We start from the raw sequence: 23,613 nt of genomic DNA on the forward strand, positions 1-23,613 counted from the left end.
CTGGCTCTGCACAGCTCCTGCCAGGAGGGGACAGACGGGTGGGGTCGGGCTGTGCTCCAGGCACAGGGGGAGAGGGAACTCGGCTTCCCTCGGGTTGGATATTTGGGAAAATCCCTTCATGGAAGAGCTGGAAGGGGCTGCCCGGGGCAGGGACATCCCTGGGAGTGTTGGGGACAGGAATCAGCGTGGGCTCTGGGGCAGTGGCCAGGCAGGGATCGATTAAAGGTTGGATTTTGGGATTGTGGAAGGAATTTTCCACCCTGAGCCTCCCCTGGCCCAGCCTGAGGATGTTCCCTCTCCTTGTCCTTGTCACCCTCGGCTGTCCCCTCCTGTCAGGGACCAAAAATTCCCTCTGATCCCCCTTTTCTCCAGGCTGAGCCCCTTCCCAGCTCCCTCAGCCCCTCCTGGGGCTCCAGCCCCTTCCCAGCCCCCTTTCCCTGTCCTTGGCCCTAAATAATGTGGGATCAGCTCTGAGGAGCGGGATTGAGTCCCTGCCCAGCTCCCCTGGGGTCACGGGGATTTTTCCAGCTGCTCTCCCAGCTGGAGATGCCAGGATTTAATCCCAGGACTGTGGAAATGCCGGGTTAACAGATGGCTGAGCTCGTTGGTATTGCAGAGCCCGGGGAGCTCAGCGTCCCTTCATCTGCAAAAACCGGGGGGGCTGCACCCCAAATCCCTGGAATCCCACCCTGCTCCTGCCTGGAGTGTGGGATGCACCCCAAATCCCTGGAATCACACTCTGCTCCTGCCTGGAGTGTGGGATGCACCCCAAATCCCTGGAATCCCCCCCTGCTCCTGCCTGGAGCACGGGATTCACCCCAAATCCCTGGAATCCCCCCCTGCTCCTGCCTGGAGTACGGGATTCACCCCAAATCCCTGGAATCACACCCTGCTCCTGCCTGGAGCACGGGATGGAGCAGGATTCCCGGGATGGAGCAGGATTCCCGGGATGGGGCAGGATTCCCGGGATGGAGCAGGATTCCCGGGATGGAGCAGGAATTCCGGGATGCAGCCGCACTCCCGGGATGGAGCAGGAATTCCGGGATGGAGCAGGATTCCCGGGATGGAGGAGGATTCCCGGGATGGGGCAGGATTCCCGGGATGCAGCCGCACTCCCGGGATGGAGCAGGAATTCCGGGATGGAGCAGGAATCCCGGGATGGAGCAGGAATTCCGGGATGCAGCCGCACTCCCGGGATGGAGCAGGATTCCCGGGATGGAGCAGGGTTCCCGGGATGGAGCAGGAATTCCGGGATGGAGCAGGATTCCCGGGATGGAGCAGGAATTCCGGGATGCAGCCGCACTCCCGGGATGGGGCAGGATTCCCGGGATGGGGCAGGATTCCCGGGATGCAGCCGCACTCCCGGGATGGAGCAGGAATTCCGGGATGCAGCCGCACTCCCGGGATGGAGCAGGATTCCCGGGATGGAGCAGGATTCCCGGGATGCAGCCGCACTCCCGGGATGGAGCAGGATTCCCGGGATGGAGCAGGAATTCCGGGATGGAGCAGGATTCCCGGGATGGAGCAGGATTCCCGGGATGGAGCAGGAATTCCGGGATGGAGCAGGAATTCCGGGATGCAGCCGCACTCCCGGGATGGAGCAGGATTCCCGGGATGGAGCAGGAATCCCGGGATGGAGCAGAGGATTCCCGCATGGAGCAGGATTCCCGGGATGCAGCCGCACTCCCTGCCCGCCCGGGGCTCTCTCCGGTGCCGCGGGGTTTCCCCGTTCGGGCCGGGCATTCCCGGGAAGCGGCGCCGGGCCCGAGCCCGGGCGGGGCGGGAGCCGGGCACGGGCAGAGCACAGGGAACACAAATCAGCTCCTGAGAGATTTTCCATGTTTTATATCCTCTGTACGTCCTGTAAATGCCTCTTTCAGGAAGCCTTCATATGTTTTTATATATTTATACCTAAATTTTATTTATATCTATATCGACATTTTATTTTATATTTTCATTTTTAATTTATATATTCATATTTATATTTTAATTTCATATTTATATTTTTATTTATATATATAATTTTTCTATTTTTTTATTTTTATATTTTTCTATTTTAAATCTATATTCTTATCTTTATATTTTTAGTTATAATTTTTTATCTTTATATTTCAAATAGTTGGTTTTATTTTTATACAACTATTTAGATAATAACATGCTAATTATAAATATTTTTTATATTTATCATTATATAAATTATTTTTAATTTTAATTATTATATTTATTAGATTATAATCATAATATGATAATATATTATAATTATAATATATCATAATTATATATAATATTATAATAGAAAATTATATTATATAATTACAATATAATATATGAATATTATATTATATTATATTATATTATATTATATTATATTATATTATATTATATTATATTATATTATATTATATGCCTTATGGAGAATATTTAATGTGTAGGAATACTTATATATCCACACATATATGTGCATGCTTACATTTATGTGTGTATATAGAAAATATAAATATAGATAGATAAATATATATAAATATAAAAAATTCTATTTAATATGCTCAAAATTCTGCCCAAAATTAGGATTGGGGGAATGCACAGAGCCACCTGAACCAATCTAAACCTTATTTTAAATATAAAAATTAAATATTTTTAAATTAAATATATAAAATATTTTTAAATTAAATATATAAAATATGAAAAATAAAAATATATAATATAATATAATATAATATAATATAATATAATATAATATAATATAATATAATATAATATAATATAATATAATATAAATGTTATATTATATATCATGTTAAATCTATGCTATAATATAGATTTTTGATTTTATTTATATTTCACCTCCATCTCGTGCCTCCCCCGGGGAATTCTCTCCCTCAGGATTGAGGGAATTCCTTCAGCCCCGTTCAGCCCAGGCGCGATGCAGAGACACAAAACCCAATATGAAATCCAAATTCACATCCACATTTAATATTAATCCGATATGAAATCCGTATTTATACGATTTTTATTCCTACAAATATTCGCTATTTATTCCCCTGGGCCAGGATTTGGGTGCGCTTTGCTTTGTGCAAGCCTTGGTTGGGTTTTTTTTTAAGCAACAACTTTTACCCCAAGTTTGTTTTTAATGGTTTAACGAAGGCGGGGGGGTCGCACCCCTGGATTTCCATTGATTATTTTGGCTTTAATCAGCTCCAGCTGTTCCGGGCGTTTTGTCCTTCCCCATAAATCCCTCCTCGATAATTTTGGTTATTGATGACGCTGCCCTTTCACCCGCCGGGTGTTCCGTCCCAGCTGCTCACTCCTGCCGGTTATCCTGCTTTTGTTCGCCACTTTTTTATTCATTCCCAACCTCTCCCACTCCTCCAGCACCCGGGAAGGGGGAAAAGCCACAAAATCCAGCGGGGGAGCAGAGCGGGAACGCCGGGGAGGGATGAGGGAAAGGGATGAAGGGATGAAGGAAAGGGATGAAGGAAAGGATGCGGGAAGGGATTGGGGCAGGGATGTGGGAAGGGATTGGAGCAGGGATCGGGGCAGGGATCCAGGATCTCCCTGGGGATGTCCCCCACCCATCCCCTCCTCCCTGGCTCCCTCAGGAGCGGGGGGCAGCCGGGATAACCCCAATTCCAGAGCCCGGCCGGGTAGCGGGAGGCGCCTCCATCCCGGGCGCTCCAGCGGAGCCAAATCCCCCGGGAGCGGCGGGGGGAGGACGCTGCCGTGATCCGGCTCCTGCCGCACCAGCCGTGCATTAATAGATTATCCCGAGCTTTTGGGACCGCCAGGAGCCAGGGCAGCGCTGCGGGCGGAGCACGGGCAAGGCCAGGGCTGCAGGCGCGGCCCCATTTCTCTGCTGCCGGCATTCCCAAACCAGGTGGGAGCGGGAGGCGCTGGGGATGAGCGGGAGGCACCCCCGGGGCGGGGAAGGGGCTGATCCCGCTCCCAAACTGGGATGGACTGGGGCTGGCATGGAGCTGTGCCCGCGGGAGGGTCTCACCCTCCCCGGCACCTCCAGCCCTTCCCTGCCCGTTCTCCCGGAGCTGGGGCACCCCTGGGATCCACGGCCCCGGGGCTGGGGCTGGGCTTGGGGACAAGGGAACGTCTCCTTGTGCCACCAGGTTTTGGGGTGGCACTTGGGCCACCCGGCTGTGGGCACTGCTTGAGCCCCCTCAGCTGCTGTGCCTCAGTTTCCCCGTCACGCCTGTCCTCCCCCATGGTCACTGCTGGGGGACAATGGGGTGGGGGGTGCAGAGGGGTTTGCTTTGCTCCCTAAATCTGTGCTGGCCGCCCCCTGAGCCGTTTCCAGCGCTCTTTAGGCGGCCCCAAATCCCTGCTGGTCCCTTCAGAGCCGTGGCCAGGCAGGACAAGGACAAACAGCCCCTTCCCAAACAGCCTCGGGCTGCTCCTTGCTGCTCCCCACCCAAATTTCAGTCAAATCTGCCTCAGTCCCTGCGTTTTGCATGAGAGGGGCACTGGGCAGCCTTTGCCCCAACCAAAACAACCCCAAAAGCTCCTGGAGCCCTTGGCTGCTCCTCTGGGGGCTTGGAAATCTCCCCCGGAGCTTGGGACACGCTGTCCCCATCCTGGGGGGGCCTTTGGGATGCAACTGAGGGATCAGGGCAGGACAAGGCACCAAAATCCCCATTCCCAGCCCAACGGAGCCCTCGGAGAGCGCGATGGACGAGTGGGATCTCCCACAATGGAAAAAAGAGGTGGAAAGCCTCAAGTACCAGCTGGCCTACAAGAGGGAGATGTCCTCCAAGACCATACCGGAGTGAGTGGGGCTTTCCTTTCCTTTTCCTTTTATTTTCCTTTCCTTTTCCTTTTCCTTTCCTTTCCCTTTTCCTTTTCTCCTTTTCCTTTCCTTCTTCCTTTCCTCCTTTTCCTTTCCTCCTTTTCCTTTCCTTCTTCCTTTCCCTTCCTTTTTCTTTTCCCTTTCCCTTTCCTTTTTCCTTTCCCTTCCTTTTTCCTTTCCTCTCCTTTTTCCTTTCTCCTTCTCCTTTCCTTTCCTTTCCTTTCCTTTCCTTTCCTTTCCTTTCCTTTCCTTTCCTTTCCTTTCCTTTCCTTTCCTTTCCTTTCCTTTCCTTTCCTTTCCTTTCCTTTCCTTTCCTTTCCTTTCCTTTCCTTTCCTTTCCTTTCCTTTCCTTTCCTTTCCTTTCCTTTCCTTTCCTTTCCTTTCCTTTCCTTTCCTTTCCTTTCCTTATCCCAGTGCCCCCAGGAGCAGAACCCACCCCCCTTTCCCCCCTCAACTTCCCGGGTGCTCCCAGATGAGATTTTCCCTTTCTGATCTCCAAACCCCAGGAGCAGAACCCCCCCCGGTGTCCCCGAGCCCTTTCCAGCTGCCCAGGCTCTGCTGGTGCCAGGATGTGGTGGCACCTCCTGACCCCGGGGTGCCCCTGGCAGCCCCCAGCGTGCAGATCCCCCCTTCCCAGAGCTTTGCAAAGCTCGAAACGCTTCAAATCACGGATGGCTCTGTTCCCTGCCTGCTTTGTCACAGAGCTGGGGACACCCCCAGGATCCCCCCACCAGAGCAGGATTTACCCCGAGCCCCCCAGATCCCCCCTTTTTGCTGCCCTGACCCCCCTGGGGCCGTGCCCACCTCCCCTCTCTGCAGGTTCGTGAAGTGGATCGAGGACGGAATTCCCGAGGATCCCTTCCTGAACCCGGAGCTGATGAAGAACAACCCCTGGGTGGAGAAAGGCAAATGCATCATCCTCTGAGGCTCCCCCCTGCAGGACGGAGTTTGCATTCCTCAGCTCCAGTTCCAGCACAGAACCCGAACAAAAGCCCTGCCCTCTCCTCCTTTCTTCTCCTGTAGTTGTAGAAGGGGTTTTAGAAATGGGGGAACACGGGGAAATGCCCCAGGATGGGCAGCCTGGGGGGAGGAGCAGCAAAGGCTGCTCCAGGAACGTGCTGCAGCTTCATCTCACACTCCTGCCACCAAAAAAAGGCAGACTTTTGCAACTTGTAAAGAAGCTTTTTATAAAAACCCCCATTTTTAGTGCTTTTAGATACTTTTGTACACTGTAGGATATTGCTTCTCAGCAAACCAGGCAGAATCTGGCACCTCGAGGTTTATGAGTGAAATAAACAGAGCAATACTTCACTACTGATTTTTTTTAGATACATTTTATTTCTTTTTTTTTTTTTTTAAAACAAAATAAGCGGGTAATAAAAAAACACTACCCCAAGATGATGGCTGGAAAGCCAAAGGCAGCTGATCCCTGCAGCTGCAGCTCCAGAGGTGCCCCTAGAGCAGGTCCCTGATGTAAAGGTTCCTCCTGACAGCGTTGGAGAAGCCCTCGTTGAAGCGGAACCAGACGTCGCTCCTGCCCACGGCCTTGCCCATCTGCAGCTCCAGGGATTCCTCCTTGGAAAGCCGAGGGGCTGCAGGAGGAAAATCCACTTTAAAACCAGGCAGGAAACCTTCAACTCATCAGCTGTGCCCTGCCTGGAGAGGGGGGTGTGGGGAGGGTCTGGAAGGGCAGAGCTGATGCTCCCAAATCCCGGATGCTGCAACCAAAAATTCAGCCCAAATTCCCTCTGGGTGGGGCCAGAATCCATGGATGTGCCCACAGGAACTCCCTGCCAGCTGGGCTGGGGACAGTTTGTCCCTGCTGCTGTCCCCTGGGGATGGGGCTGAGGGACAGGAGCCCCTCTTTGGGAATGGGGAGAGCCCCTGGTGGCACCCAGGGCCACCCTGTCCCTGTGCCACCCACCCAGTTCTGAGGCCACCCTGTCCCTGTGCCACCCACCTGGGGCTGGAGCCACCCTGTCCCTGTGCCACCCACCTGGGGCTGGAGCCACCCTGTCCCTGTGCCACTCACCCAGTTCTGAGGCCACCCTGTCCCTGTGCCACCCACCCAGAGCTCAGGGACGCTCTGTCCCTGTGCCACCCCCCCCTTTGTCACCTACCCGGGGCCGTGGCCGCCTCTTTCCGCTGGAGTGGCCTCCCAAAAAAATCCAGCTCAGGCTGTGGGAAGCAAAAAGCAGGAATGGGGTTGGCTCTGGGGCACCTGCACTTCCAGCTGCTGCTCAGAGAGGGACAAAGCCACGGCAGCGTCGTCCCTGGGCAAGGCTCAGCCACCCCAAGGCTCTCCTGAGCACAGCAGGAGCCAAATGCAAATCCTGCAGGAAGGGCCAGCAGCCTGGGGATGCAAACAGCATCCAAATTTGGGGGAAAAGTCAAAATGTGAGGCTCAGGTGGGGTTTTATACCCAGGAAAAGAGCTGGCAGCTGAGCCCTGGAGAGGGGCAGTGCCAGGGAAGGATCCCAGCTCCTCTTGGAGCCCAGGGTGGGATCATTCCAGAGCTGCTTTTCCAAGCTGCTTTCCCACAGAGCCCAAATTCAGCTCTTTCAGCCCAAATTCCCACAGCTCCTCCCTCCCCCAGCCCTGAAAACTTCCCGGGACACATCCAAAATGTCACCCAGCTCCAGTTCACACCGATCCCAGCGAGGCCTTTACGGGACACACGGAGCTGAGCTGGGCTATTATAGGAACCTGGACTAAAAATCCAAATTCCAGTGGAGCCAGGGAGTGCCTGGCACGCCAGGAAAGAGCTGCTGGGAAGTGGGGCAGGAATTGGGGCAGGAATTGGGGCAGGAATTGGGGCCTGACCTTGTCCTGCAGCACTGCTCTCCTCACGATGTGCTCCAGGCGCTGCTGGTGGTTGGGGGTCCCCGCTGGCTCCGCGTCCCCTCGCTCCTCCCCGGGGCCATTCCCGGGATCCTGTGGGGAGGACAGGCCTGAGCCAGGCTCCCCTCGGGGTGTCTGAGCTCCAGGCTCGGGCTCTGAGCATCTGTCACCCCCTTGGCCCCCATCCCACCCAGGTCGGGTTGCAACATCCCAAGGATTTTTCCATCATTTTCTGCCTCGTGGGATCAGCCCCAGCTGAAGCCCCTCTCCCTGGGATTTCACACCCGTACCACGTAAACAAGGAGCCTCCAGAGATGTTTTTGCACCTTCTCTTTGTCCCACACATCTCCCAGGAGCCCTTCTCCTGCTCCAAGGGGCTCCCAGGGATTAATTATCCCGCTGGCACCAGGGCAGGGCAGGCATCAGCTACACCCAGGATGTTTCTCCACCTTTTTCACCTCTTCCCATCTTTTCCTGCCTCCAGGAGAGTGGGCAGAGCCACTCTGCTGCTCCTGGGGGTTTTGGGACCTCTGGAAGTGGCAGCAGCCAGGGAAAGGGGAGGCAGGGGAGAGCTCACCTCCCACACGGCCAGGTACAAACAGCAGCCAAAAATTCCCACCTGAAAAATTCCCACCTCCTCACACCCCTCACTGGACAGTGGAAGGGTTCAAAGCTTGAACTCCCTCCAGAATTCCTGCAAAAAGCTGAGCCCAGCTGTGCAGGGCAACAGCTGCAGCCAGGGGGGTTAATCCTGGATTTGCACTCAGCAGCCAAAGCCAGCGGCTGCTTTGGGACAAACACATCCCTGGGGATCTCCTCCACATCCACAGCCCTGCCAGCCCTTTGGCAATGCCCACCTGGGCCAGGTTCTTGGCCTCTGTCCTCCTCATCTTCTCCAGCTCGATCTCCCTGGCAATGAGCTGCTTGGCCTGGTAGCTGAGCTGCCTGCGGGCCGGCAGCTCCGGGAAGCGGCACACGGCTTCCACGTTCCTGCAGCACGGGAAAACAGGGGATCAACCCCAAAAACCTCCCAGCTCCACGCAGCCTGCGAGCCCCAGCACCTCCCAGCCCCGCCCCGTGGCTGGTTCCTCAGTTTCCCCGCCGCGTGGGAATGGCAGGAGGGATTAGAGGGGTTTAAGCCTGGCTTGAAAGCAAAAAGAGGAGATTGGAGCTGTGCTGGACAGATTGTCCTGGAAAGCTCAGGGGCACAGCACAACCTCCAGAGCCACCCCCAGGTGCCCCTCGGGACAGGTTCAAAGGGAATCCAGCCAGGAACAGGAGTTTGGGATCATCAGAGCAGCTGCATTCTCAACAAGGCTGGAGCACCACATCTGGAGTTAGGCCTGTTTCAGTTTCCCCAGCACGGAGGAGCCACCAGTCCCTCTGCCAGCTCTGAATATTTCATATTTATCCACTACTTTTTTGCTGTTTATCCACTATTTATCCACTATTTGCCCACTACTTATCCACTATTTATTCATTATTTATCCACAATTTATTCAATATTTATCCACTATTTATCCACTATTTATTCAATATTTATCCACTATTTATCCACAATTTATTCACTATTTATCCACAATTTATCCACTATTTATCCACAATTTATTCACTATTTATCCACAATTTATTGAATATTTATCCACTATTTATCCACTATTTAGCCACTATTTATTCACTATTTATCCACTATTTATTCACTATTTATTCACTATTTATCCACTATTATTGCCCCTAAAATAAAAGGAACAAAGCCCCGAGTCAGGTGGCTCTGCAGTCATTCAGAAATCAGTTGTCAAACCAACGCTTTAGAAAGTTTTAAAGAAATAAACCCCAGGTTTTGCTGGCGACATCAGATTTGTTTGCCAGAGAGATGCTGGGACACAGCTGCCAGGTGCCACAGGGTCAGCCCTGTCCTGCCACCTCCTGGGGATGGAGCAAAGCCAAAAGTCCCAACTCCTTCCTGAGGATCATCACAGAATCCTGGAATGGTTTGGCTTGGGAAAGATCTTTAAACAGTCCAGCTCCAACCCCGACACCTTCCACTTGTTCCAATTCCCATCCAGCCCGGCCTTGGACACTTGCAGGGATGGGGCAGCCACGGCTGCTCTGGGAATTCCATCCCAGGGTCTCCCCCCTCTCCCAGGGAAGGATTTTGACTCCCACTGCCCCCGCCCAGCCCCGGCACTCACGGATCCAGCTTGAAGACGTACTGGCCCTCGGGCAGGCGCTCCTGCAGGTAGGTGAGGTTGTAGGTGAGCATGGTGCTGATGAGCTCAGCCAGCTGCTGCTTCTCCTTCAGGCTGTAGAGCTGCGTGTTCACCTGGCCAGGGCACAGCAGAGAGCATGGAAACCCCAAAGAGCCCCAAGCACGGGGTTTGTTTCTGGGTGAGGAAGGACCCAGATCATGTTTAGTTCCCTCTCAGGGACACACAAGACAGACCCTCTCCTGGATGAGGGGTGACTCTGAGAGCTCCCCCAAAGCTCTGCTCAGCCAAGCCCAGCCCAGGTGGGGCCCAGGACCCCTCCACAGAGTCGGGCACCTCAACGCCCTGCCCCAGGCCTCTGCACCAGCTGCGACACCAAACCCAGCCTGGATTTGGGACAGAAATCCAGGCTAGCTCATCGGGGTGGGGTTTGCAGAGGGCTCCCAGCAGGGCCAGGGGCTGGAGACACTCACGGGCCGCAGTTTGGGGGCGATGATGTCCAGCAGCAGGCACAGCACGTCCAGCACCAGCGCCTGCTGCCCCGCACGGCTGCGGGCGCCGGGCGCGATCCCCGACACCATGGACAGCAGCAGGTTCTGCATCTGGCTCAGCTTGGCCACGGCCTGGGGACAGCACGGGGAGCCTCCCTCAGGCCGTGTCCCTGCAGGGACGCAGCTGTGGGGGCTGCCAGCGGGGCCCTGCTGCACTTGCCTCGGGCTCGCTGCTGGGGTAGGCCAGCCGGGGCACGGCGGCGGCCGCGAAGAGCAGGTGGAAAGCCACGGGCAGGAAGGGCAGGTAGCGCAGCAGCTGGAAGCTCTGCCCCTGCAGCACGGCCCGGCCCAGCAGGTCGGAGAAGCCCAGCCACTCCAGGGCCAGGCACACGGAGGCCAGGCTGGAATCCCGCACCTTCATGTTCAGGAAGTTCTCAAACAGGCCCTGGAGGAGGGTGTGGGATCAGGTGGAGCCCACCTGGCTGGGGGGGGTCTGAGCTTCCCTCTCCAGCCCCCCTTGGCTGCTCTCACCTGGGCCAGCTTCTCCTGCTCTCCCGAGGAGATGGAGAGGTGCAGGATGTGGTGGAAGCGGTGCGAGGAGGAATTGAAGCCCCCTGAGCCCCCAGGGTGGGACAGGTCCTCGTCCCCCAGCAGGAGCTGGGCTGGCAAAGAGGGGTCCATTCCCATCCTATGCCTGGGGGAGCCCAAAGGGAAGAGCTGAGGGTTTCCCAGTGCTGAGGAATATTTGGATCCTTGGAAACTGGACTGGAGGCAATGCCAGTGCTGACTTATTGGGAGCTAAGTGGAGTGCTAACAAAGCATCTGGAATGGCTTTAACAAAGAGGAGAGGTTTAGAAGGAAAATCCCCTGGGAGGGTGGGCAGGCCCTGGCACAGGGTGCCCAGAGCAGCTGTGGCTGCCCCTGGATCCCTGGCAGTGCCCCAGGCCAGGTTGGACAGGGCTTGGAGCAACCTGGGACAGTGGAAGGTGTCCCTGCCATGGCAGGGGTGGCACTGGATGGGCTTTGAGGTCCCTTCCACCCCAAACCATTCCAGGATTCTATGATGGATACAAATCCTATCAAGAAGCTGCTCTCCAGGACCTTGCAGGTCCCATCCAGCCTCCCTTGAACACTTCCAGGGATGGGGCAGCCACAGCTTCTCTGGGAAATGGGAATAACCACCCCCCAAGCACCCAAGAGATGTAAAAACCCCCTCCTTCTACCTCTGGGGCCTGGGGAGCTGGAAGATCTCTTGCCAGATGGAGAAGAGCCCCTTGTTCTGGTCCTTCAGGCCAATCCTCATGGTCTGCACCATCTGCACACTCAGCTCCTTCTGCCCTCGGCCGTGCAGGAACTGCAGCAGGAGCCAGGGGATGGAGGGGATGGAGATCCCAAAACCCCCGGGAACAGCAGGACACAGCCACCCCCCTCTTCCTCCACGTGTAGGGTTCAAAACACCCCAGGGGACCGGGTGATGTTTCAGGAAGGGACTTTTGTCCCCTCTGTCCCTGTGTGAGCCTGGAGCTGCAGCAGGAGCCATGCCCGTGTCCTGATGGCCATCCCCTGCCCCCAGAGCCATCCCCATGTCCCCAAATCCATGCTCGTGTCCTGATGGCCATACCCATGTCCCCAGAGCCATCCTTGTGACCCCAGGAACATCCCAGTGTCCCCAGGGCCCTGGCAGTGTCCTGATAGCCATCCCCATGTCCCCAGAACCCTCCTCGTGTCCCCAGAACCCTCCCCATGTCCCCATGTCCCTCTCTGTGTCCCCATGTCCCTCTCTGTGTCCCCATGTCCCTCCCCGTGTCCCCGGGGCCCTGTGTCCCCGGGGCCCTGGCAGTGTCCTGATATCCATCCCCATGTCCCCATGTCCCTCCCCGTGTCCCCAGGGCCCTCTCCATGTCCCCAGGGCCCTCCCCGTGTCCCCATGTCCCTCTCTGTGTCCCCATGTCCCTCCCCGTGTCCCCATGTCCCTCTCTGTGTCCCCATGTCCCTGTCCATGTCCCCAGGGCCCTGGCAGTGTCCCCAGCACCTGCAGGGTGTTGATGCAGGAGCGGATGTCGCTGTCGGTTTTCTCGCAGAGCGCCAGCAGCGCGCCCGTGTCCGCCCGCATTCCCTGCCGGAGCGCGATCTGCGGGACACGGCGGGGCTCAGCGGGGAGGGGACAGCGAGCCACGGGGACAGGGGACACCGAGCCACGGGGACAGGGGACACCGAGCCACGGGGACAGGGCACCCTGGGAGAGCCCAGACCTCGCTGAGGCGCTGGGCGAGCCGGGAGGGAGCGGTGCGGGGGAAGCTGAGCAGGAAGGATTGCTGCCGGAGCGGGCGCAGCGCGGGCACGAACCTGGGGGAGGGAAACAAGGGGAGCTGAGAGAGCCCAGCACGGAATTCCCTTCTTAATCCTGGAATTATTTAGGTTGGGAAAGACCTCCCGGAGTGTCGAGTCCAACTGTGCCCCAAGCACTGCCAAGTCACCATGAAATGATGTCCCCAAGTGCCACATCCACACAGATCTGAAATTCTCTCAGGGATGGGAGAGAATCGGCCTGGAGCAACCAATGGCTGCCCTTTCCATGAAGGAATTTTCCCAAATATCCAATCTAAACTTTCCCTGGCCCAGCCTGAGGCTGTCCCCTTTCTTCCTGTTGCTGTTCCCTGGGAGCAGAGCCTGACACCCCCCACCCCGGGCTGCCCCCTCCTGTCAGGAGCTGTGCAGAGCCACAAGGTCCCCCCTGACCCCCTCTTCTCCAGGCTGAGCCCCTTCCCATCTCCCTCAGGAATTTTCCAGCCCCTTCCCAGCTCCATTCCCTTCCCTGCACACGCTCCAGCCCCCTCCATGTGAGGGGCCCAAACCAACCCCAGGACTTGAGGAGCTGCACTCAGACACCGCCAGCAGCCACCTCCTGTCTGGGGGCAGGGTTTGGCGTCCCTGTCCCCCCCCCACGGGCAGGTGACACTCACTGGTCATTGCAGATGCAGATGATGGGTCGGAGCAGGAGCCCCCCCTCGCGCCGCCGCCGCCGCCCCGCGCCCGCCTCGCCCTCGCCGTCCTTCCGCTGGATGATGGCCAGCAGGACGTTGATGGAGGCCTGGGGGAAACAAGGATGGGAGGGATGGGTTCTCGCTCGTGGAACGCTGGAGGAGCTGTTGATGGGGTAATGTTTGAGGGGCTGGTGCCCACGGGGTCGGTGCAGGCGCCCCGGGCTCACCGCGGGCGCGCCGTCGATCTCGTCGATGATGAGGCAGTTGGGCCTCTCGTGGGAGCCCAGCACCGACCTCATCTGGGTGGCAGCTTCAATGCGGGTCTGGAACACCTCGGGGCTGCGGTCATCGCTGCGAGGGGACACGGGGACAGCTGACCTCGGGGGTGGGGACACTGCCAGCAGCACCCCTGGGACAGCATCACCTCCAGAACAGCATCACCTGCACACCACCAGCACCTCCAGAACAGCATCACCATCACCTCCAGCATCACACCTGGGACAGCATCACCTCCAGAACAGCATCACCTCCAGAACAGCATCACCTCCAGAACAGCATCACCCCTGGGACAGCATCACTTCCACACCAGCATCACCTCCAGAACAGCATCACCATCACCTCCAGCATCACCCCTGGGACAGCATCACCTCCAGAAGAGCATCACCCCTTGGACAGCACCACCTCCACACCAGCATCACCTCCACAGCACCATCACCTCCAGCATCACCTGCACACCACCAGCACCTGCACACCACCAGCACCTCCATAACAGCATCACCATCACCTCCAGCATCACCCCTGGGACATCACCTCCACACCAGCATCATCTCCACAGCACCATCAGCTCCAGAACAGCATCACCATCACCTCCAGCATCACCTCCAGAACATCTCCACCTCTGGGACACCATCACCTCCAGAACACCATCACTTCCAGCATCACCCCGAGGCCACCATCATCTCCAGCATCACTTCTGCCACAGTGTCACCTGCCCCCTTTTGTAGGCAGGGCATGGGCTCACCTGGCACTCAGGGGCTCACCTGGCACTCAGGGGCTCACCTGGCGTTCATCTCCACGGCGTTGTACCCCGCGTGCCTGGCGATGACGTGGGCCAGCGTGGTCTTGCCCAGGCCAGGGGGCCCACAGAGCAGGGCCACCTGTGGCACAGAAAGGAGGTCACCCCTGGAGGGCTTCCCCCTTGGAGGGGACAACACTGCTCCTCGGCTGGTGGCAGAACAGGGAGCCACAGCCACGTCCTCTCCTGCTCACCTTGTGTTTGGGTCTCTTGTGCTGGTCCAGCTCGGCCTCCAGCATCTCCTCGGTGAGCTGGACCTTGGTTTTCCACTTGTTGGGATGCTCCTTGGGATGGCTGAGCGGGGCATGAGCTGCAGGGCTGGGCTTGGGCTTCTTGCCAGCCTTGTCCTTGCCGAACACCACCGTGTCCCACAGCTTGAGCCACTTCAGCAGGCAGCGGTTGGTGTACTGCAGGAAAGCAGGAAAATCCCTGGAACCTGGGAGAAATCCAGCCTGGGGCAGAGGAAGGCTCTCCTTCATGGAGGAGGCTGCTCAGGGCTCCACCTGGCAGCTCCCTGGGACAAGGTGGGAACGTTTCCCTTCCCAGCTCAGCCCCATCCCTCAGGGAAACCCTGGGTAAGTCACACCAGCCCCATCCTTGTCTCGGCTCAACTCAGCAATTCCCAGCCTCTCCAATTCCCTACAAGACTTCTAACATTCCCCAAAAAAATTCAAAATAGCCAGCAATTTCTGCTTAAAATCCTCCCTGTGTTTTTTGTCTCGTTTTGGTCACGTTCCATAGCTTCTTGTGCCAGAACATCCCCAGTCTCCAGTGCAAACCTGCCACGGCAAGCTCCCAGGGACTCAGGCAGAGCAGCACAGACACAGCCCCCCAGGCAGTGCTTCCAAAGGCAATTCCTGATGCCATGGCATTAAGGAAGAGCTGCAGAGGTGCTGACCCCGGCCATCCCAAGCCCCCCCCTTGCCCCAGCACCTCACATCATCACTGAGCAGCTCCATGTAGCGCTGGGGGGTGAACTTGTCCACCCAGAGGCAGTGGGATGCAGGCTCCTCCTGGGCTGCTGGAGCCGTGTCCATGCTGGCATCCGGGCTCTCAGCGCTGGGCTCGCTCCCCAGGCAACTGCAGCATGGGATTCATTTACCCCAAAGCACCCCAGGAGTCAGGGCAGGGTGGGAATTCCACCCAGACTCCCCAAGCGGGGGGTGATGAGGGCAAAAAGGCTCCTCTGCTTGCAGGTCCCCCAAAATTTGATCCTGAAGGAGGAGCTGGGAGGCAAATCCAGCAGCGTGGCAGGGATTGGGGGGGATTTCATCCCAACATCTCACCTGTTTATGATCTCTGTCAGCTGCTGGGAGGCCTCCAGAACCTGCCTGCAACGCTTGAGCAAAACAGAGGGGTCAGAGACACCCCCAGTCCATGGCTGGGGAGAGGCAGGAATTTGGGAGCCAGCCGTGTGGCCAGCAGGGGTGACAGGCACAGAGGGGAAGGTCAGGGACACGTGGTACCTCCTGATCCACCTGCTCCTTCAGGTAGGAGAAGGGCACCCCCAGCAAGTGGAGCGGCCTGCGAGCGTTCCAGCCCAGGGAATCCGGGAGCTGCAAGGACACAGCACAACCAGCCCCGTCCTCAGCCAGCTGGAGGCCACAGAGGAGCAAAGCCGACCTTGAGATCCCTCCTCACCTCCAGCCCTGCCCTGCAGGGATCGTCCCTCAGCACCAGGAAGACCCTGGTGCCCTGGGTGGATGTCACGTTGATGTAATCCTCCAGGACGGGGGGTCTCCTCAGGACCCTCTTCTTCTCCAAGGGTGGTGTGGTCTGCAGGGGGATCATCCCACTCATCTCCAGGTGGTTCGAGCTGGAAAACACCGAATTCCTTTAGTAAGGGAAGGGCCCTTCCCCTCTCTCCTGTTAAAAACGGGGTTCAGGGTGCCCAACCTGGTATTGTGGGGAGCCAGAGGTGCCTCTGGGCCACCATCCCAGGAGGCATCCGGAGCCAGCTCATCGTCTGCACCGAAATCGAGCTTCTTAACAGCTTCCAGGCGCTGCCGCTTCGGCTTCGGGGCTGGGGCAAGCGGAGAGCGTCACTGAGGTACCCAGGGGATGCTCCAGCACCCGGCACCGCTCGGGGCGGGCGGACAGGGGGCAGCAGCACCCGGGCAACCGGGTCAAACCTACTGCGGGGTTCGGCTGCTGGCGGCGACACGGCGGGGACACAGTCCCGGTCCCTCTTCTTGGCGCCGGTGCCCCCGGGAGAATCCCCGGGGACGTCGGGCTCCTCCGGCGGCTGCCTCTTGTCCCGGAACTGGGATGTTTTGGGGCCGGCGGGTGGGGAGGGCTCATCTGTGAGAAAGGTCAGACCACGGTGCCGGTCACCGGAGGGGACCCGCGGCGGGGCGGGCACTCGCGGGCGCGCAAAGCACGGTCCCGCCCGCTCCCTCCCTCCGCCGCCTCCCGTCCCGGCGCCGCAGCAGCGCCCACCTCCCAGCTCGGCCAGCACCTCCAGCTCGTCGGCGAAGCGCTCGTAGAAGCCATCCTCGGCGCCATCCTCGGGCCCGGCCTCGGTGCCCGCCATGGGCCGCGCCCGCCCCGCCGGCTCCGCGCCCGCCCCGCCGGCTCCGCGCCCGCCCCGCCGGCTCCGCGCCCGCCCCGCCGGCTCCGCGCCCGCCCCGCCGGCTCCGCGCCCGCCCCGCCGGCTCCGCGCCCGCCCCGCCGGCTCCGCGCCCGCCCCGCCGGCTCCGCGCCCGCCCCGCCGGCTCCGCGCCCGCCCCGCCGGCTCCGCGCCCGCCGCGCTTCCGCCCGCGCGCGCCGCGGGGGCCGGCGCTGATTGGGCGCGGCGCGCGCGGGAGGAGGCGGAGCCGGCGCTGATTGGACGCGGTGTGAGCGCCGCCGGGAGGCGCTGCGGGAGTGGGCGGGGCCGGGGCGGCGGGGGGCGCTGCGCGGGTCCCCCCAGCCGGGGCCGGGGCCGGGGCCGGGGCCGGGGCCGGGGCCGGGGCCGGGGCCGGGGCCGGGGCCGGGGCACGGGCACGGGCACGGGCACCTCCGCCCTGCCCGGGTCACTTCTGCCCTGTCCGGGTCCTCTCCGCCGCGCGAATCCCCGCCCCGCGTCCTCTGTCCCCTCCCCTCTGTCCCGTGCCCTCCGGCGCTCGCGGCCGGGCTGCAGCGGGGAGCGGGGCGAGGCCGATCGCCGCCGCCGGGATGGGCAGAGCCGGCACCGCGCGGCTGCGGGGCCTCCACGCGTGACAGCGGGGCGGGGATGGGCCTTCCACGCGTGGCGCCAGGGCGTCCCGGGACAGCGGGAGAGCGGCGGGGCCGTGCGCCGTGACAGCGGCGTGGCGGCGGCTGGAGCGCTGCTGTAGCATCCGGACCTGCATCCGCATGGTGTGACCCCGGTGAGGCCGGGGGACAGGCAGGGTGACAGCAGTGCTGCGGGTGACACCGGCACCTCGGCAGCAGCGGTACATCTCCATTCCCTGCTGGGGTATCCCAGCTCCAGGCCCTGCTCCCCGCCCGGCCCGTGTGTCCCGGGCTGCTGTGCCCATCCCGCAGCTGGCGGTTCCTCATCCCGATTCCCCCTGGCGCTCTCTGCCCCGCAGGGCGCTGGCCATGGAGCCGGGCACCATCGACAACCTGTCCATCCTGTACCAGAGCTCCGACTTCATCGTGGTCAACAAGCACTGGGACCTGCGCATCGACAGCAAGATGTGGTACGAGACGCTGACCCTGCAGAGCCAGCTCAAGCACCGCTTCCCCGAGCTGGCCGACCCCGACACCTACTACGGCTTCAGGTGAGCACCGAGCCCCGCTCTGCCCTCAGCTGGGGACACTCCTGAGATGCCCAAGATGCTCCTCTACGCCCGTGTCCTTCCCAGGTTCTGCCACCAGCTGGATTTCTCCACCAGCGGGGCCCTGTGTGTGGCACTCAACAAAGCGGCGGCGGGAAGTGCCTACAAGTGCTTCAAGGAGCGCCTGGTGACCAAAGCCTACCTGGCCCTGGTGAGCCCTCCCTGCCACCTCCTGCCTTGGCCTTTTTGTGTTCCTGAACGCCTCTGCCCTGAGGGAAAGCTGAGGGGGTTGGGGGTGTTCAGCTGGAGAAGAGGAAGATTCAGAGTTGGAGTCTAAAGGGGCTCAAAGAGAGCTGGAGAGGGATTTGGACAAGGGCATGGAGGGACAAGACACAGGGAATGGCTTCCTACTGCCAGGGGGTGGGGTTAGGTTGGATATTAGGAAGGAATTCTGGCACAGGGTGCCCAGAGAAGCTGTGGCTGCCCCATCCCTGGAAGTGTCCAAGGCCAGCTTGGATGGGGCTGGGAGCAACGTGGAAGGTGTCCCTGCCCCCGACAGGGAGTTGGGCTTGGGGAAATGGATGGGCTTTAAGGTCCTTCCAACCCCACCCTTTCTGTGATTCCATGATTCCTGTCTGGGGGGTGGGTGAGGAGCAGGTGCCAGGGCTCAGTTTGCACATTCCTGCCCCCAGGTGAGGGGCCACGTGAGCCAGAGCCGGATGACGATCCGCTACGCCATCGGGAAGAACACCACGGAGGGCATGACCCACATGATGTGCATCGAGGGCACAGAGGGTGAGCAGCACCATCCCCTGCTCTGCCCGCACCCCCAGCGAGGCGCTGGGGCATCACAAACCCCCTCTGGATCTCCTTGCAGGCTGTGAGAATCCCAAGCCGTGCCAGTCGGAGCTGATCGTGCTGGAACACGGATCCTACAGCGGAGACCCCGTCACCAAAGTGCTGCTGCAGCCACTGACAGGTGGGGACAGGGGCAAGCTCTGACGTGGAGCAGAGCCTGGAAGGGGATGAGGGAAGCTGAGAACTGCAGTGCTCAGGGGGACAAATGCCATTAGGTGCCCTGAAGGAGAGATTCAGGAATTCCCTGGCCCTGATTCCCCTGAAGGAGAGACTCAGGAATTCCCTGTCCCTGATTCTCCATGCCCTGAAGGAGAGATTCAGGAATTCCCTGGCCCTGATTCCCCTGAAGGAGAGATTCAGGAATTCCCTGTTCCTGATTCCCCTGAAGGAGAGATTGAGGAATTCCTTGTCCCTGATTTCCCATGCCCTGAAGGAGAGACTCAGGAATTCCCTGTCCCTGATTCCCCTGAAGGAGAGACTCAGGAATTCCCTGTTCCTGATTCCCCTGAAGGAGAGATTGAGGAATTCCTTGTCCCTGATTTCCCATGCCCTGAAGGAGAGACTCAGGAATTCCCTGGCCCTGATTCCCCTGAAGAAGAGATTCAGGAATTCCCTGTTCCTGATTCCCCTGAAGGAGAGATTCAGGAATTCCCTGTCCCTGATTCCCCTGAAGGAGAGATTCAGGAATTCCCTGTCCCTGATTCCCCATGCCCTGAAGGAGAGATTCAGGAATTCCCTGTCCCTGATTCCCCTGAAGGAGAGATTCAGGAATTCCCTGTCCCTGATTCCCCTGAAGGAGAGACTCAGGAATTCCCTGACCCTGATTCCCCTGAAGGAGAGATTCAGGAATTCCCTGTTCCTGATTCCCCTGAAGGAGAGATTCAGGAATTCCCTGTCCCTGATTCCCCATGCCCTGAAGGAGAGATTCAGGAATTCCCTGTCCCCGATTCCCGCTCTCCCCCCAGGGAGGACTCACCAGCTCCGGGTTCACTGCAGCGCCATCGGCCACCCCATCGTGGGGGACTTCACGTACAGCCACAGGCAGGACAGCAATCCCTACAGGATGATGCTCCACGCCTACTACCTGCGCATTCCCACCGGCAAGGAGCTGATCGAGGTGCGCGCGCCCGACCCCTTCGTCACCGCCATGGACAGCAACTGGGTGCCCCAGCACGTCACCCAGCGGCTGGAGGATGTCATCCAGGAGCTCAAGGACAAGGGGACACACAAGGAGGAGGAGGAGGAGGAGAGCCGGGAAGCTGCCAGAGAGGAGGGAGCAGGGGGTGAAGGCGGGAGGGAGGAGACGGAGGAGCAGCGGGCACGGTGCGAGCAGTGGTTGGCTGAGTGGGCTCTGGAGTGAGCACGAAGCACGTCCCTGCATTTCCAGCTCCAGCCTTGTCCCAGCGGGTCCCCACGGAGCCCCAGCGCTGCCTCCACACCTGCACTCCCTCTGTGGCTTCCCTCGCTCCTGGCATCAGGTGGATTTTAGGAGCGGTTGAGGTGGGGTTATTTTGTAATGCCCGTCATCCCTCTGGGCACGGGATGTCCCTTTCCCAGTCCTGGGCCTCAGCAGCAGAGTCAGTGTCACATTCCAGCTTAGAGTGACCCCAAAGCTTTCCATCCCTGTCCTGGGGCTCGGGCACAGCTGGGCACTGCCTTTGCCATGGACATTCCAAAACCTCTCCAGGCTTGGATGCAGAATTGCAGCCCAGCACAGGGAGGGGAGTGCTGGGTGCAGCTCCAGTGTCCCTGTCCCCCATTCCCATTCCCTCACTCCAGCTGCTGTGTTGTGTGGGAGGTGGGAGATTGAGGGCTGGAGCACATTCTGGGGACACTGATAGTCCCCCAGTCCTGGGGTGTCCTGTGAAACTGGACTGGGATGGGCATGGAAAGGTCCTTGCCCCTCGCCCCCTCCCTTCCTCAGCCTACCTGGGCGGTTTTTAAAGGTTTGGTGAAGGTGAAGTTGATACCAATGGATTTTAAACTTTTTTCAATTTTCTAGGGAGAGAATCTAGTCTTTTAGGGTTTGTAAATTACGGGTGGTCTCAGGAATGAGGTATTTTTAGTACTTCTGTGGTCAGAGAGCCAGCAGCCCAAAGCTTTTTTTAATGGATTTTATTATTCCTTCTACTAGCACTGCCTTTCTTGCTTTTATCCCTGCTGAGACAGGTCAGAGGACACAAATCCCTTTCTGCTCACCAACATGAGGAGGGATCAATGTCCTGTGTAGGTCACCTGTGGGGTGGCTCCTGCCTGGCAGGTTTCCAGAGGGTCCTGCAGGCAGGTCCTTCAGCTGGGCAGTTTCGGAAAGCTCTGGAACAGTAGGAAAAGGATAGAGGTGAAAGAAGGGCTGAGAACTGATGGGAAGAGCAGGCAGGAGCTCAGCTTTGACAGATGCCAAGAAATTTCCTTGGAAGTGCCCTTGCTTTGCTGGTCATCCTGCTTCGTTTTCCCCTTCCCTGCTCATCCTCTGCAGCCCTTGGGGGACATTTGGAAATGAGGAGGACAGGACAGCTGGGGAGGGACAGCTGGAGCCACACAGCCCCATCCCAGGGCTTTCAAGGACCACGTCAGCACATGCCCAGAGTTGTTGTCACCTCTCCAGCCCCATCCCGTTGAAAACACACCTGGATGGGGTTCACACAATTGATATTCCCACCCCAAAGGAGAATTAAAACGTTACAGCCCTCTCCTTGTGGATAAACACACCCTGCAAGTCACCAAAATCCTCGGGCTGGGAAGGGAAGAACTGGATCACCTGTCCCACGGGTCCCTTTCTGGTGTGGCTTGGTGCCACCACTGCAGGGTGGGGATGGCCTGAGGTGCCAGCCCTGGGCACCGAGCGGGCTCAGGGCTGGTGGCAGAGGGCTGGAGGAGCAGGAGCCCCTTGTCCTTCCTGCCAGGCCCCGTGGCCAGGAGGGGCTGGGCAGGTGCCACAGCTGGGAAGGAACACAGGGGAACCTGCTTGCCAAAGATTCGAGGGGTGACTCGCACGGGAGGTGCTGGAAAGTGACAGCGGGGATTCGCACGTCACAGTGGGGACCCAGCCTTGCCCGTGCTGGGAGCGGTCCCTGCTGGGAGCACGGCCGGGATGAGGGCTGGGGACATGGGGACATGGATGGGGCTGGCACCCCGAGCCCGCTGTGTTTGCGTCGAGGAGCCCGCACACCCCGCCCCAGCCTTTGCGTGCTGCTTTTCCCCACAGATAAAAGGGAATTTTCCTTACCCTGCACAGGGAGTTTTCCAGGCACCCTCCCTGGCTGCGTTCCCGGGCAATGTCCCCGTCCTGTCCCGGGGCTGTGGCTCCTCCGGTGCCCTGGGGTTGTGCTGTGGCTCTGATGTCCCGTGCACCCCGCAGTCGCAGTTTTGGTGTATTTGCTGTATTAAACGTGTCTCTGCCCTTCACTGATCGCTCTCTGTCCATCCCGCTCTCCCGGGGGCTTCCAGGAATGAGGGGAATGAGGCCGGACCGGCCCCGCGGGAGCGGCCCCGGGGCTCCGGCCCGGCCGACCTGTTGTGTGAGGGAGGATTGGGTGTGAAAGGATGGTTGTGTGGGCTGCAGGATGGTTGTGTGAGGGAGAGGATTGTGTGAGGGGCAGGATGGTTGTGTGAGGGAGGATTGGGTGTGAGGGGCAGGATCGTTGTGTGAGGGAGAGGATTGTGTGAGGGGCAGGATGGTTGTGTGAGGGAGGATTGAGTGTGAGAGGATGGTTGTGTGAGGGAGGATTGGGTGTGAGAGGATGGTTGTGTGAGGGGCAGGATTGTTGTGTGAGGGGCAGGATGGTTGTGTGAGGAGGATTGAGTGTGAGAGGATGGTTGTGTGGGCTGCAGGATGGTTGTGTAAGGGGCAGGATTGTTGTGTGAGGAGCAGGATGGTTGTGTGAGGGGCAGGATTGTTGTGTGAGGGGCAGGATTGTTGTGTGAGGAGCAGGATGGTTGTGTGAGGGAGGATTGAGTGTGAGAGGATCGTTGTGTGAGGGGCAGGATTGTTGTGTGAGGGGCAGGATTGTTGTGTGAGGGGCAGGATTGTTGTGTGAGGGGCAGGATTGTTGTGTGAGGGAGGATTGAGTGTGAGGGAGAGGATTGTTGTGTGAGGGAGAGGATTGTGTGAGGGGCAGGATTGTTGTGTGAGGGGCAGGATGGTTGTGTGAGGGGCAGGATCGTTGTGTGAGGGGCAGGTTTGTTGTGTGAGGGGCAGGATTGTTGTGTGAGGGAGGATTGAGTGTGAGGGAGAGGATTGTTGTGTGAGGGAGATTGTTGTGTGAGGGGCAGGATTGTTCTGTGAGCTGTGGGATTGTTGTGTGAGCTGCGGGATTGTGTGAGGGGCAGGAAGGCTGTGCAGGATGGTTGTGTGAGCTGTAGGATGGTTGTGTGAGGGAGAGGATTGTGTGAGGGGCAGGATGGTTGTGTGAGGAGCAGGATTGTTGTGTGCGGGGCAGGATTGTTGTGTGCGGGGCAGGATTGTTGTGTGAGGGAGGATTGAGTGTGAGAGGATGGTTGTGTGGGCTGTAGGATTGTTGTGTGAGGGAGGATTGTGTGAGGGAGATTGTTGTGTGAGGGGCAGGATTGTTGTGTGAGCTGTGGGATTGTTGTGTGAGCTGTGGGATTGTGTGAGGGGC

At 58.5% G+C, this 23,613-nt stretch overlaps 3 protein-coding genes across 6 annotated transcripts; 2 read left to right on the top strand and 1 right to left on the bottom strand.

Annotated features, from left to right (window-relative positions):
• Nucleotides 1-3,685: 3,685 nt before the first annotated feature.
• On the top strand, nt 3,686-6,113 carry GNG13 (G protein subunit gamma 13). The gene is made up of 3 exons (XM_053991564.1): nt 3,686-3,874; nt 4,652-4,774; nt 5,615-6,113. The coding sequence occupies exons 2-3, from the start codon at nt 4,677-4,679 to the stop codon at nt 5,718-5,720; spliced, it is 204 nt and encodes a 67-aa protein (XP_053847539.1). The 5' UTR covers nt 3,686-3,874; nt 4,652-4,676; the 3' UTR covers nt 5,721-6,113.
• A 30-nt stretch (nt 6,114-6,143) lies between these two features.
• On the bottom strand, nt 6,144-16,947 carry CHTF18 (chromosome transmission fidelity factor 18). The gene is made up of 22 exons (XM_053991565.1): nt 16,833-16,947; nt 16,530-16,694; nt 16,290-16,416; nt 16,035-16,209; nt 15,860-15,949; nt 15,680-15,732; nt 15,332-15,473; nt 14,588-14,800; nt 14,378-14,475; nt 13,546-13,669; nt 13,298-13,425; nt 12,587-12,680; nt 12,367-12,465; nt 11,558-11,688; nt 10,866-11,028; nt 10,555-10,779; nt 10,317-10,466; nt 9,829-9,959; nt 8,494-8,626; nt 7,619-7,729; nt 6,916-6,973; nt 6,144-6,387 (listed from the first exon to the last, which is right to left on the bottom strand). Exons 1-22 carry the CDS (start codon nt 16,924-16,926, stop codon nt 6,251-6,253), a joined length of 2,841 nt encoding a protein of 946 aa, XP_053847540.1. The 5' UTR covers nt 16,927-16,947; the 3' UTR covers nt 6,144-6,250.
• Nucleotides 16,948-17,341: 394 nt separating this feature from the next.
• Nucleotides 17,342-22,399, top strand: RPUSD1 (RNA pseudouridine synthase domain containing 1). 4 transcript variants are annotated; one of them, XM_053992428.1, is made up of 6 exons: nt 17,342-17,809; nt 17,948-18,139; nt 18,224-18,347; nt 18,829-18,931; nt 19,014-19,115; nt 19,960-22,399. In XM_053992428.1, the coding sequence occupies exons 2-6, from the start codon at nt 17,958-17,960 to the stop codon at nt 20,352-20,354; spliced, it is 906 nt and encodes a 301-aa protein (XP_053848403.1). In that variant the 5' UTR covers nt 17,342-17,809; nt 17,948-17,957; the 3' UTR covers nt 20,355-22,399. The 4 variants fall into 4 exon arrangements, with proteins under 4 accessions (XP_053848403.1, XP_053848405.1, XP_053848404.1 ...); XM_053992430.1 differs by having other exon boundaries at nt 18,000-18,139; XM_053992429.1 differs by having other exon boundaries at nt 17,342-17,743.
• Nucleotides 22,400-23,613: the final 1,214 nt, after the last annotated feature.

The sequence above is a fragment of the Vidua macroura genome, chromosome 16, assembly GCF_024509145.1.
Source record: "Vidua macroura isolate BioBank_ID:100142 chromosome 16, ASM2450914v1, whole genome shotgun sequence".
NCBI lineage: Eukaryota > Metazoa > Chordata > Aves > Passeriformes > Viduidae > Vidua > Vidua macroura.

Coding starts and splice junctions, on each gene's coding strand:
- GNG13 (XM_053991564.1), top strand. CDS start 4,677: ATGGACGAGTGGGATCTCCCACAATGGAAAAAAGAGGTGGAAAGCCTC. Junction 4,775..5,614: donor TCCTCCAAGACCATACCGGA/GTGAGTGGGGCT, acceptor CCCTCTCTGCAG/GTTCGTGAAGTGGATCGAGG.
- CHTF18 (XM_053991565.1), bottom strand. CDS start 16,926: ATGGCGGGCACCGAGGCCGGGCCCGAGGATGGCGCCGAGGATGGCTTC. Junction 14,476..14,587: donor ACAAGAGACCCAAACACAAG/GTGAGCAGGAGA, acceptor TCTGTGCCACAG/GTGGCCCTGCTCTGTGGGCC. Junction 6,388..6,915: donor AGAGGCGGCCACGGCCCCGG/GTAGGTGACAAA, acceptor TTCCTCCTGCAG/CCCCTCGGCTTTCCAAGGAG.
- RPUSD1 (XM_053992428.1), top strand. CDS start 17,958: ATGGAGCCGGGCACCATCGACAACCTGTCCATCCTGTACCAGAGCTCC. Junction 18,932..19,013: donor GTGCATCGAGGGCACAGAGG/GTGAGCAGCACC, acceptor ATCTCCTTGCAG/GCTGTGAGAATCCCAAGCCG. Junction 19,116..19,959: donor GCTGCTGCAGCCACTGACAG/GTGGGGACAGGG, acceptor CTCTCCCCCCAG/GGAGGACTCACCAGCTCCGG.